This window comes from Malania oleifera, chromosome 9, assembly GCF_029873635.1.
Source record: "Malania oleifera isolate guangnan ecotype guangnan chromosome 9, ASM2987363v1, whole genome shotgun sequence".
Taxonomy (NCBI): Eukaryota; Viridiplantae; Streptophyta; class Magnoliopsida; order Santalales; family Ximeniaceae; genus Malania; species Malania oleifera.
Genome location: NC_080425.1, coordinates 14,500,572 through 14,513,626, shown reverse-complemented (window position 1 = coordinate 14,513,626; position 13,055 = coordinate 14,500,572). Strand labels below are relative to the sequence as shown.

General features: G+C 36.9%; 1 protein-coding gene across 2 annotated transcripts in view; it reads left to right on the top strand.

Annotated features, from left to right (window-relative positions):
* The window catches only part of LOC131164564 (UV-B-induced protein At3g17800, chloroplastic), a 40,741-nt gene extending 28,563 nt beyond the window's left edge, over positions 1–12,178 (top strand). The window contains exons 3-4 of one of the 2 annotated variants that reach the window (XM_058121848.1): positions 11,030–11,865; positions 11,989–12,178. In XM_058121848.1, the coding sequence (XP_057977831.1) occupies positions 11,030–11,849 (820 nt within the window). In that variant the 3' untranslated portion in view covers positions 11,850–11,865; positions 11,989–12,178. Of the gene's footprint in view, positions 1–11,029 lie in introns of both variants that reach the window. The other variant, XM_058121847.1, reaches the window with a different exon arrangement.
* The last annotated feature ends 877 nt before the right edge of the window (positions 12,179–13,055 follow it).

Sequence of the window (13,055 nt, the reverse complement as noted above, 5' to 3'; positions counted from 1 at the left end):
CGGATGCGGTCAATGGCCAAAGGAATCATCCTTGCTCAAAATCCTCCTAAAGTGTCAAGGAGTCACGCTTGTGCGGTGGTAAGACTACACCAAGTTCAACTCAGCCGTACTCATCCTTATCTAAGGAACACTCAAGTGTCCAACCTAGTGGTTAGGTTTTACTACTCAACAACCCTTTAACCAACTAAGGTCATCACTAAGGAAGTTGGACTCTTAACGGTAAGGGAAGTAACTCACATTCCACTAGCAGTGAGGGTAGCTCTCACCCCTTTAGCATGACTGGGCTCTTAGATGATATCGCCCAATTGTATAGCTGATGTCTAAGGAGGACATACACCTAAACCTTCGGGCCAGAGAGAGTTATGCGATCCCAATCCCAAATGGATCGTTTGTGAGGCTCCCCAATTCCATATGGAAGCTCAAGACACCCCTTGAGAATATCTTGAGCTTGCCCTTGAGCGCTCCTCAAGGTTGCTTACAACCCACTGAGGGAGGTAGGACGCACACTTGGTGTTTCCCCAAGAATCATTCTCTGAAATATTATCGGCCACATACAAGTAACTACCATGAGTTAGGGTCATAGAACTTTAAGCCCCTAACACATAGCTTGATACAAGCCATTCCATCTTCTGCCTATTTTCCAATTGGGATAAACAAGTGGAATTTCTCAACAGTTCAAATGTCCAAAGTAATTTATAGACAACGCTTCCACCTAGGATGCCCTTGAGACATTGAAGAATTCTGCATGAAGGCTCTCAATGAACCTACTTTGGATTCTTTGTAAATTGATTTTTGAAACTAACGACAAAACAAAGTTTAGTCATGAGTGCAGTCAAGTAAAGAAGCATGCCAACTAGTTGTCCATGTGGATGCTTGCCATCAAACCTTTTCCATTATTAGCTGATAGTTTTAGATGGGGTTCTACAAGTCTCCATAGGTTTAGCTCCAAAAATCAAGCCTTGTTATTGTATGCATGGTATTTGGTTTCTTCTCTATAATAAAAAAATCAAAAAAGAAAAAAAAATCTATTATAAGCAAGGTCTTAAAAATATTGATTTCAACTAAAATTTGAGGCTTCAAAGCTACAAAAATTTCAATGTCAATGTCAGTTTTTATTTTGATTTTAAAAATGATAGAAATATGTAGTAAAACATGGGATTTTTTTATGAACTTTAGAAAACTAACTAATAGGCATGATAACGCAAGATTTAGACCTAAAATATTAATAAATGAAATACGTAAAGGACATTTATGTGGTCTATAAAGTGCAATAGCTATAATTTGATATGGATATTTGACATATTCAATTAATGTAAATGAGAGTTCAGAAGTGTGATAGTGTTGAAGCTATTCTTGTAGATAATATTTAAATTTAATTTTTCATATAATTTTAAAAGTGTGACAACTTTTCATACCCTTCTTGTATTAGTCCTTTGTTCTTGTTCTTGGTTATTTTGGTCATTTAGCATTATTACTATGTGCTAGTGTTATGTTGGTGAGCGTGAATCAATAAGATTATTATGGTCATTGGCATGTGCTTGACATTTATTATAAAAAGAGGTAGAGATATATAGAGGGAGAGATATATTGCTGCGATTAGGTTTCCAAAGTTCCAATTCACCAAATACTTCAACATGATACTAGAGCAAGATCCGAATTAAACCCTAAGAGCGTGCTAAAATCAAACCCTAAACCTCAAACCAAAGCGGAACCCTAAACCTCAAGCTTGTGGTGATAGAAGGATTATTCGCACCACCAAAGACTAGGAGCAAAGTCCAGGAGCTGCTGGAATACTTTGTAATCATCAGAAAATCCTGGACATTACTTCCCTCTCAATAACTCAAAGAAATCCTTCATATTTTGCAAAAAATAACCTGATAGATATGCACAGAACCTGCTGATATAGTCATTTGTGAAATTTCATAGCTAGAGAGTGCCCTACGCGCCGTATGTGCCGACTAGAATCTAGAAGCTCTGACTCTAGGCATTGGCATGTGAGAGTATTTTGAGCAAGTTTTCAGCTCTTATTTTTTTCAGAATGATTTGATTACATTCATAGATCATAATATCAAGATATCGGTTCAAAGTTTTAACTTTTTTTGATTGTACACTTGAAGCTATTCGTTAGTTGTTCTTCAGTGTTATTAAGGTGATTGGTTGGTGCCGTGGGGCAGTGGCAGTGTGTTTAGGCTAATTTTTGGGAGGCTGTGGGACAATGTTATGGCCTGTTATTGGTGACTCATTTGTGATTGAATCAATAGTTGACTTGTTTGCGGATGTTTTAGTTGGTCCGAACCTTCACTTTTGGAATTCCAAGAGCACTTTGTTCGCTGTGTATTTATGATTTGCTGTTGTATCGAGGTTGTGTGTGTTGGGATGGTGTCCCCAAATCCCAAAAGCGTATCTATTTAGTAAGGCACTTATTTAGGTGAACATCGTGCTATAATTGTCTCAGAGGAAGAGTATTCAAGGTTCCAATAGAATCAGGCATCTGAACAAGCATCTCATCACATTGCATCTTTTGCTCAAAAGGGTAATCCTATAGTCTTTATGTTATCTGATATCCTCTCCCACTAGTTGTTGGGTTATCAATTTTGCTACTATTGACCATATGACAAGCGTGACCAACTTCTTTTCTATCCTCTAGTATTCTAAAAATAACAAAAGTTACCCTTGCTAATGCGTCCATTACTACAGCTAAGGGGATAGAAACAGTAAACCTACTCCCTCCATCTATATTTATTCTGTTTTATACATTCCTAAAGCTCCCTTCAATTTCATGCTAGTAAAATTAGAAAGTTGCTAAATTGTTCTATAACCTTCTTTCCTGATTCTATCATTTATTAGGACATGAAGACAGAGAAGACAATTGACATAGGATGTGAGGCTGGTTGACCTTACTACTTTGAGTTATTCTCTCATCCTATTACTTGCAGGTTGCAGTATTGCTATTACACCATATCAAACTCATCGTTGCCTTGGTCATTCGTTATTGGAAAGGTTAAAACAACTAAGTCCTAATTTGAGTTCTATATCTAATATTGAGTGTGAATCTTCTCAATAGAAAAGCATCATCGTGTTCCATTGGCTTGCCGAGTCAACAAACTGGCCGTTAGCCCTTTCATTTTAGTCTAGTCCAATGTGTGTAGTCCTAGTCGTGTCACGTCAAAGTTGGGGTTTGTTACTTTGCTACATTTTTCGGATTGTATTTAATGAAAGATCATTTTGAGTTGTTTAATATCTTGTGTGGTTTCCGTTTTCAAATACATGCTCAGTTTGATATTGTAGATAGATACTTTGTATTGATAATGCTAAGGAGTACTTCAATACTCAGTTCATTACCTATATAACTTTGGTATGAGCCGTTAATCATCATGTGCCCACACTCCACAACAAAATGGAGTTGCATAGCGAAAAAAAAGACATTCATGAAGTCACTCGAGTCCTATTGTAATAATGATCGTCCTAAAAGATTTTGGAGTGATTGTGTTCTTACTACTTGTTGTCTCAACAATAAAATGCCATCCTTTGTTTTTGGTCATAAAATTCCATATTCAATTATCTTGCCTATGGATCCTTATTTCTGACTTCTTCCTTGTATATTCGCCTATGTGTCCTTTGTCCATCAGTTAATTCCAATAACGGATTAGTTGGATCCTTATGCTAACAAATGTATCTTTTTGGGCTACTCCTACACTAAAAAAGGATATCAATGTTATAGCCCTAATTTACACCGATTCTTTGTCTCTGTTGATGTTACCTATTGTCTACACCATACTATTTTGATTCTTTGAGTTCTGTTGACCTTGATGAGTCCTTTTGTTTGCCTATACTTCTTGATCCTAATTATCTCAACAAGTCCTCCTACTTCTTCATTTAGTTTGAGTCCTTCTCATCGCTTGGATCGTCCTAATTTGTAGGTGTACACATGGAGACTCAAAGAGGGAGAGCCTCCTCCAGGTTCCACTTCTATAGTTCTGCACCTCTAGTTCCTTGGTATGATGTAATTATTTACCAAGGTTGTGATCCTCCTATTCCTGTTAAAAAGGTAAACATAGTTGTACCTGGCATCCAATTTCTAATTTGTTTGTTATGATCTTTTGTCACGCTTGTATTTCTGTTTTATTAGTACTTTTTCTTCTACTATTCCAAAATTTATTTTTGAAGCCTTGTCCCATTTTGGGTGGAGGAATACAATGATTGAATAGATGCATGCACTATAGGATAGCGATACTTGGAAGTTGGTATCTTTTCCTCATGGTAAGTCAATGGTTGGTTGTTGCTAGGTGTATTCCATGAAGGTCAATCCGGATGGTTCCATGGCTTGATTGAAAGCTTGCCTTGTTGTTAAGGGTATACTTGGGTGTACGGTTTGGATTATTCAAAAAGTTCTCCGTGGTTGCCAAACTTGCCTTAGTATGTTTGTTCATCTCTTTAGCCACCACATGTCATTGGCCTCTACATCAATTAGATGTGAAGAATGATTTCCTACACGGTGATCTTTAAGAGGAGGCCTATATGGTGCAACCACATGGGCTTGCTGGTTAGGGGGAGCTAGGATTATTTTGTTGGCTCAAGAAATCATTATATGGTTTAAAACAATCTCCCAAAGTATGATTTGGTCGATTCACTGCTATAGTACGTGAGTTTGGCCTTCGATAGTGTACAGTAGATCACTTTGTATTTTATCATCATACTCCATTCGATAGGATTTTAATTATTATGTATGTGGATGACATGGTGATTACTGGTGATGATGATCAAGGCATCGGTGGCCTAAAGCTTTTTCTATAGGTTAAGTTCCAAACTAAGGACTTGGGACCATTGAAATACTTCTTGGGTACAAAAGTATCGAGATTTCATATGGGAATCGCTTTGTCACAGAGGAAGTATGTTTTTGATATTTTAGATGAAATTATGTTATTGAGATCCAAACCTGTTGATACGCCTATAGATCCTAACAGTAAGTTTGTGCTAGATATGAGTGATTTGTGGCCTAACCTGGGATGGTATCGGAGACTTGTTGAAAAGTTGAATTATCTCCCAATCACTCAACTAGATACATCTTTAACATAAAGTGTTATGAGTCAGTTTTTCTTGATTCTTCAAGAATAAGTTACTATGATGTAGTAATTCGAATCTTGAGATATCTCAAAGGTGCATCTAGGTGAGGTCTCTTATATTTAGGATAAGGGTCACATTCATATTTAGGGATATCTAGACGTAGATAGGGCTAGGTCACCTTCTGAAGAAATATCCACAACCGTGTACTATATCTTTATTGGTGGTAATTTGGTTTCTTGGGAGTGTAAGAAACAAACTGTATGACTAGGTCAAGTGCTGAATTAGAGTGGCTCATACTACATGTGAACTTGTTTGGTTGAAGAACATGTTGGAAGAACTGGGTTTTCCACATTCTTAGTCTATGGAGTTGATGTATGATAACTGAGCTACTATTCATATTGCCTCCAACCCGATCTTCCATGAGCGGTCAAAAACATTGAAGTTGATTGCCACCTTTTTTGAGAAAAACTTTTGCAAAAGCTTATTACAACCAATCATGTGAAGTCTAATTTGTAGGTTGCTGATTTGTTCACTAAAGCCTTGAGGGGTGCTCGTGTTAACTTGTAACAAGCTAGAGATGTATGATATATATGCTCCAGTTTGAGGGGGAGTGTTAATGGTTATTTTGGTAATTTAACATTATTAGTATGTGCAAGTGTTATGTTGGTGAACGTGAGTTAGTAAGGGCATTCTGGTCATTGGCATGTACTTGACATTTATCATAAACGGAGGGAGAGATCTACAAATGTGATTAGATCTTTTAATTCACCAAATACTTCAACAGTTTCAGTAAGAAAAAAAAAGATAAATTATGGGAGAAAATTCAAATTTGGTTTTTAATCTCAAGTTTAAATTTCAAAGCAATTTCATTCTATTGTTAAAAATTCATTTAGTGTTGCTAAATTTCAAGGTTTTGATAAATTTTAGGTGATTTATGGAAATATTTCAATGAAAATTTTGAAAATTGAAATTAAATTCTGTTTCAATTTCGAGGTTGCAAAATGCAGAAATTTTGATGGAAAATTTGACAATTTTGTGGAAGTTTAACACCCTGATCATAAGAAATGCTAATTGACAAATTTTATATATTAAAGAAAAATAATTTTGGATTTTTCCTTGTGATACCCAAAAAAAAAAAAGCACAATACTGAACCCCCACAAAACAGTAAGGGGACTGACCCAGCACCTTTCCACACAGCTTTCTCTTCATCATGCTTTTGACTCCCCCTCCCGAAAAACACCATATTCCACCACCACCACCAACTTAGCACTCTGCAATTCAGTTCAAGCTGGGTTTCCCCCACCTCTTTTGCTGCCATCTCCCCACTTGGCATGGGTTTGTGTAAGCCAGGTGGTGTTGGAGAGCTTTTGACTCTCTGCACTCCATTGGCATGCTTTTAGAAGTTTGGACAATTATACATTCCATCATATCCACTTATACCTCATGGAATTGTGATATTTGTACCTACCAAATATGCTACGAAGAACTTTTGTGATTGGTTACTGTAATTTGTTCACTGGTGGAAGAAATATCGCCTAGTTTTTCAAATTTTGATGCAGGCCAGAAACACACAAAAGAAAGTTAAATGTCAAAACCAGTGGGGTTTTGACCAAGGAAAAGATAACCCAGGGTGTCACCAACCAGGGGTGACAGATGCCACTCAATGGCACTAAGCGTGGATGCTACTCAATGTGACTAAGCCATACAATTGATTAGATTAGGAGGAAAATAATCACTCCAAGCAAGAATAATTGCAAAAATGGATTTTTGGAACAAAGCAGTGCTAGATTCTCTCACTTGATCTACATCTATACAGAATGTGACACTTAGACTTCTCATACTAAAATCTAGTTTGACCCAAGGCTAAAACTAGTCTCTAGATAGTCTATATATAGTTCCATGAGACTAGTTACTAGAAAACAATTGAAATGCTAACAATAAAACATTAAATGGCTCAAAAGAAATTTAAACCACATTAATGGAAGACTTTCTAATTGAATTTATTTATGGCTATGAAAGTTGCTGCTATGCTCTTGCATCATTCTCCCCTGCTTGAAAAGAATTCAGCTTAGTGCTTGAAGTCAAATCTTCTCCAAGTTCTTGAAAAGTGCTTCATCCAACTTCTTGAGCTTATGATCTAAAATCCAAGCATCTTATGAACTTGGTTTTCCATTGAACTACCAAGTATTGAGTATAGGTTTTATGTCTGGTTGTAATGCTTCTCACATCCAATGCATATATCATTTCCTGAGTAGAACTTGTGGTTTTTGCTGCAAAGTCATGTGGCCTCGTTGCAATTCTATCTGCATCACTATATGAAGGATATAAATCACTCACATGTAATACATGACTGATTGATAAGCATTTTGCCCGAGCTTCTTAAGTATCCAACAAGGTCCAAACTTCCTTTGCTTGAGCTTGTTATATGTGCCAGCAGGGAATGTCTCTTTTTGAAGAACCATGAAGAAATCACCCTCTTCAAATTCCTTATTTCTTCTATGAACATCGGCACTTGTTTTATAGAATTGAGAAGCTTGTTTCAAGTGCTCATGAACCTGTTCATCAATAGTTTTGATGTGGCAGTGAATTCCTCTGCATCCATGCTAACTTGGGACTCATTTGCCAATGGTTCAAGGTCCAAAACTTCGTGAGGCTTCCTGCCTTAAACTACTTCAGATGGAGTTTCTTTGTTAACCGATAAGGAGAGCTATTGTAGGCATATTCAGCTTGGGAAAGAACAAACTTCCATCCCTTTGGATTCTCAGGAACCAAGCTTTGAAGCAAATTTCAAGAGATCGGTTTACCACTTCAGTTTGGCCATCTTTTTGGGGATGATAAGCACTAGAGAACTGCAATTTAATACCCAATAGCTTCCAAGGAGTCTTCCAAAAGTGACTTATAAACCCCACAGCATGCTGTCCAAAACAATGGACTTTGGAAGCCCGTGCAAGCAAATAACTTCTTTAAAGAACAAAGCAGCCACATGAGAAGCATCCAGAGAATTTTTACGTTTTATAAAGTGAACCATTTTAGAGAATCTATCAACAGCTAAGATACAATCATACCCTTGCTGTGTTTTTGTCATGCCAAGAACAAAGTCCATTGGTAGATCCTCCCAAGGAGAATTAGGAATAGGAAGGGGCTGGTATAAACCAGAGTTTTGCACTCCTCCTTTTGCCATTTGATAGACAAAACACCTTTGTACAAAATGAGCAACATCACACGCTTCAACATTGGCCAAAACTACCTGTCTTTGACAAGTGCTTCAGCCTTGTCTCACCTCAAATGGCCTACAAAGTTCACCACCATGCAACTCATCCATTAAAATAGCCATAGTGAACCTTCTGGCAAGCCTAACTGATTTCCTTTGAAAAGTTAGGCATTTATGAGCGTGTACTTACTTTTCTGATCTCTCAACTCTTGCATCACTTTGGAGGAGAAAGGATCAGTTTCGTAGTGTGCTTTGGTAAAAGATTAAATCCAACAACATCGTAAGAAAGTGTTGTCAATAAATTGTACCTTCGACTGAAGGCATCGACAACCTTGTTAGATGACCCTGCTTTATGATTTAGGACAAAACTGAATTTCTCCAAGTAAGCAACCCAATCTGCATGTTGAGAGTTCAGCTTCTTTTGTGCTTTGAGAAACTGCAAGGCTTTATGATCTGAATGTAGGATAAATTCAACTCCAATGAGTTAGCCTTCCTAATGCCTCAGAGCTTGGATTATTGCATACAACTCTTCGTCATAATTAGAATATTTTAGCTTGGCATTTTTGAGTTTCTCACTGAAATAGGCAATTAGTCTCCCTCCCTCCATAAGAATAGCCCCTATGCTCACATTAGAAGCGTCACAAAATCCACTTGGAAAGTCCTAGAAAAATAGGTAATGCTAGGATGGGTGCTTCGGCAAGCTTGAACTTTACTAGCTGAAAACTAAACTTTGCTACGTTAGTCCATTTGAATTTTTTGCTCTTTAAAGCATCCATTTTAGGAGCAACAAGCATGCTGGAAATTTTTATGAACCGACGTTCAAATGAAGCTAAGCTATTGAAGCTTCGAATGTCAATAGCCTTCACCTTTTCCTTATCCATCTGCAAGCCTCCTGTACTTGCAACATATCCTAAAAACACAACTCCATCTGTTATAAAACAACACTTTTTGAGGTTGGCATAGAGAATTGTCATGTAGGACCTTAAACACATTGGCTAGGTGTTCAAGGTGCTGAACTTTATCTTGACTATACACCCAAATGTCATCAAAATAGACGACAACATATTTTCCCATAAAATTCTTCAAAACCTGAGTCATTAACCTCATAAGCATACTAGGAGCGTTGGACAATCCAAATGGCATAACAAGCCACTCACTCATACAGCCCCGCTTTAGTTTTTAAAGGTTGTTTTCCAGTCATCAACCTGGCCTAACACAGATTTGGTGATAGCCACGATGAAGATCAATCTTAGAGAAGACTGTTGCTCCAACCAACATGTCAAACGTATCGTCAAGTCGAGGAATTGGAAACCTATACTTTACTATGATTCTGTTTATGGCCCTACTATCAACATACATTCTCCAAGTTTCATCTTTTTCGGGTGTTAAAGAGGGCTGGGACAGAAAACGGACTAAGTTACTGTCTAATTAGTGCTTTAGAGAGCAAATCTTTTACTTGACTTTGCAATTCAGCATGTTCTTAAGGAGGCATTCTATAATTAGGCAAGTTAGGAAGGATAGAACCTGGAATGAAGTCAATTTGATGTTGAATATAACGGTGAGGAGGCAAACCAGCTGGAAGTTCTTCAGGAGCTAAGCCTTCAATCAGTCCAGTAAGCTTGTTACTTCCTTAGGAACTTCTTGGACATGATTCTGACTAACCCCTGCAGCCACCAAAGCATAAGTTTTCATTCCTTCTTTACAAGAGATCTCAAATTTTGTGGAAGTAATCAAGCTAATTGAGCTCTCAGGTTGCACATTAGCAGAGGCTGCCTTTGAGGGCTGCAGAACAAATTTCACTCCGTTCTTGATAAGAGAATAAGCTTTCTTCCTCCCATCATTTTGAGCATTGCAGTCAAATTACCATGGTCTACCAATAAGTAGATGACATGCATCAATGGGGAGAACATCAAAGTAAATTTTATCTTCATAGTTTCCAATGGAGAATTTGACTTATGCAGGCATTCCAACCCATTTTGGTGGACGAACATGCTATTTTTTTACATCCATTAGTTTGTAAAGGATTCAATGCAGACTTTGGTGGGGATCAAATGGCTGTGCATGTGCCTTTATCTTTGGAGGCTCAAGCAGAGGCCCATTTACTTATGTTTTCTTGTATGAATCTGCACCTTTGAGTTACTGGAATTTCTCCTCTCTTGAACCATGATACCTTGTAAGGTTTAGGATGCTTCAACTTGTCCCATTATAACCTTTGAAACCATATTTTCTATACTACCTGAATTAATCATTAGAACACATCTTCCCATGAGACAAGCAGTAGGTCCTGAAGATATTGTTCTGTAACCATTGATCATCCTCTTGTACAGCCATGACACGTTGGATACCCCAAACTTTCAGCATCGAAATCTGGTCCACAACTTTCTTCTTCAATTGCATATTCAGTTTCCTCATCGTAGATAGGATCTTTCTCTTCTTCATGCTTTACCTGTGCAAGATTAACTTAAGTTTTCTTAAGACAATCATAGGAATGATCTAGCTTCACCACATCTGAAACCCTTTGCATTTGAAGACAGGGCAGCTTTGCCTTGCTTTTTGTTTCCTCCCCATTGTGTGCGTTTGGATGTTCCTTTCTTTCATTGAGTCACTATCTTCTCCTTTCTAACCGACCCCACATATTGGGACTCAAGGCTTCTTGTTGTTTTGTTATTAACCTTTTTATTTCTAACAGTCCCTTGCTAAATAGTCCAATCGCTGGTAATATTAAAATGACCAACATATATTCTGAATTTCAGGAGAATAGCTGAAGTTAGAGAGAAGGAAAGGCGAAAGGCATTGGAGGAGATAATGTACTGCTTGATTGTACACAAGTTCATAGATCATAATATTTCAATGATCCCAAAGATAACAGTATCCTCTGATGCAACTGGACGAGTGGATTCTTGGCCAAACCAGGAAAGCAAACTTGAATCTGTTCATTCCCCTGAAGCATTTGAGATGATACAGAGTCATTTATCCCTTGTTCTTGGGGACCGGCTTGTCGGTCCCCTTGACACAGTGGTTCAGATGAGCAAAATCAAACTTGGAAAGCTCTATGCTGCTTCCACAATGTATGGGTATTTTCTCAGAAGAGTTGATCAGCGATTCCAATTAGAGAGAACCATGAAAACACTACCTGAGCGTTTTAATGAAGACAATGTTAGTTCTGAAGATCTGTCTCCAGTCAACAAGCTTTGGGATCCGGAATCATTGATCTGGATCCTACCCGATGATGGGAGCGATGCCAATGGAGGTGGCTTAATAGATACTGCTGAAGGTAACTCATACAGATTAAGATCCTATGTGATGTACTTGGATGCAGAGACACTACAAAGATATGCTACCATTAGATCCAAGGAAGCTGTATCTTTGATTGAAAAGCAAACACAGGCACTGTTTGGAAGGCCTGAGATCAGGGTCGCTGAAGATGGTTCCTTAGATGCATCTAAAGATGAAGTGATTGCAATTACTTTTTCCGGGTTGACAATGCTAATTTTAGAGGCAGTTGCTTTTGGATCATTTTTATGGGATGCTGAATGCCATGTTGAATCCAAAATCAACTTCCTTAAAAACTGATATATTGTTTAACTATGTAAGTTGTTAGCTTTGTAAGTGATAATGAATGGCTGAAAATTTTATGTTTTTTGAGCATGATGTATATATAAAGGGTATTGATTAACATGATCTGCTTGTGTTCTTGTGATCCATAAAACAGATGGAGCGGCAGGAGGAAAAATAGTCTAGAAGGCTGGTCAGAATATAGAATCAGCGAAGTGTAATGAAAAAATATCTTCCAGGCCCATGATCACTACTCCAGTGCGATTGAAAATTTTCAGATTCCCTATTTAGAAGTTGGAAAATATCAAAGAAAGGAAGAGAAAAAAAAGAAAGTATTTATTTAAAAACATGTTGATCACTTGTGCTTTATTTGCTTTGATTTAATTTATTTTAGTAGTTCAAGTGATTAGGGCATCAATATATATGTAAACTTTTTAAAAACCTTGTAAGATTTTGCGGTTTCTTTAAAAAATTTTCAAAATTATTTTGTTTCCAAAACAAGTCGATGCAAATTAAAATATGAATGAATTCACCTTTTCATGTCTGATTATTAAGGAAAGTAAAAAAGTAGAGGAAATTTATAGCAAGGTAATTAACAAATTAATTTTAATTTTTTTAAAAAATCTAGTTAGAGAAAAATTTATTTTTAATAGTATTTGATGTATAAAAAAAGTACAAAAGAAAATAACTTTTTTCTTATTCTCTTTTCCTTTTTCCAAAAGTTTTGAGTTAATTAAAACCTATAAAATATGCATAGAAAATTAAGACGTTGAAAGATTAAGAAAGAAAAAAGATCTGATTATAATTGTTGAATTGTAAAGTTAATTTTAGCAGTCAAAATCCAAAATAGGGGCTATACTATTCATATGGTGGCTGTATTATTTACATGGTGGCTGCACTATTTATTTGTTGGCTGCACAGGTCTACAAAGATGGCTGCACTATTTATTTGGTGTCTGTACTATTTATATGGTGGTTATACTATTTATATGGTGGTTGTACTATTTATTTGATGATTTTGAAAAGGAGGCTTACAAAACTCGTGTCACTGTTGTAGCCTGTGTTTCTCGTTTCTCCTAATTTTAGAGAGATTTGTATATTCCTAATTCAAAAGAGAGGTATCACTGTTATCCTCTTGCAATTAGAGAGAAGTTGTATAATTTTTTTTCATAGTGGATTCTTTCTACTCTTGTCCGTGGTTTTTCCCTCGATTTGTTTGAGGGTT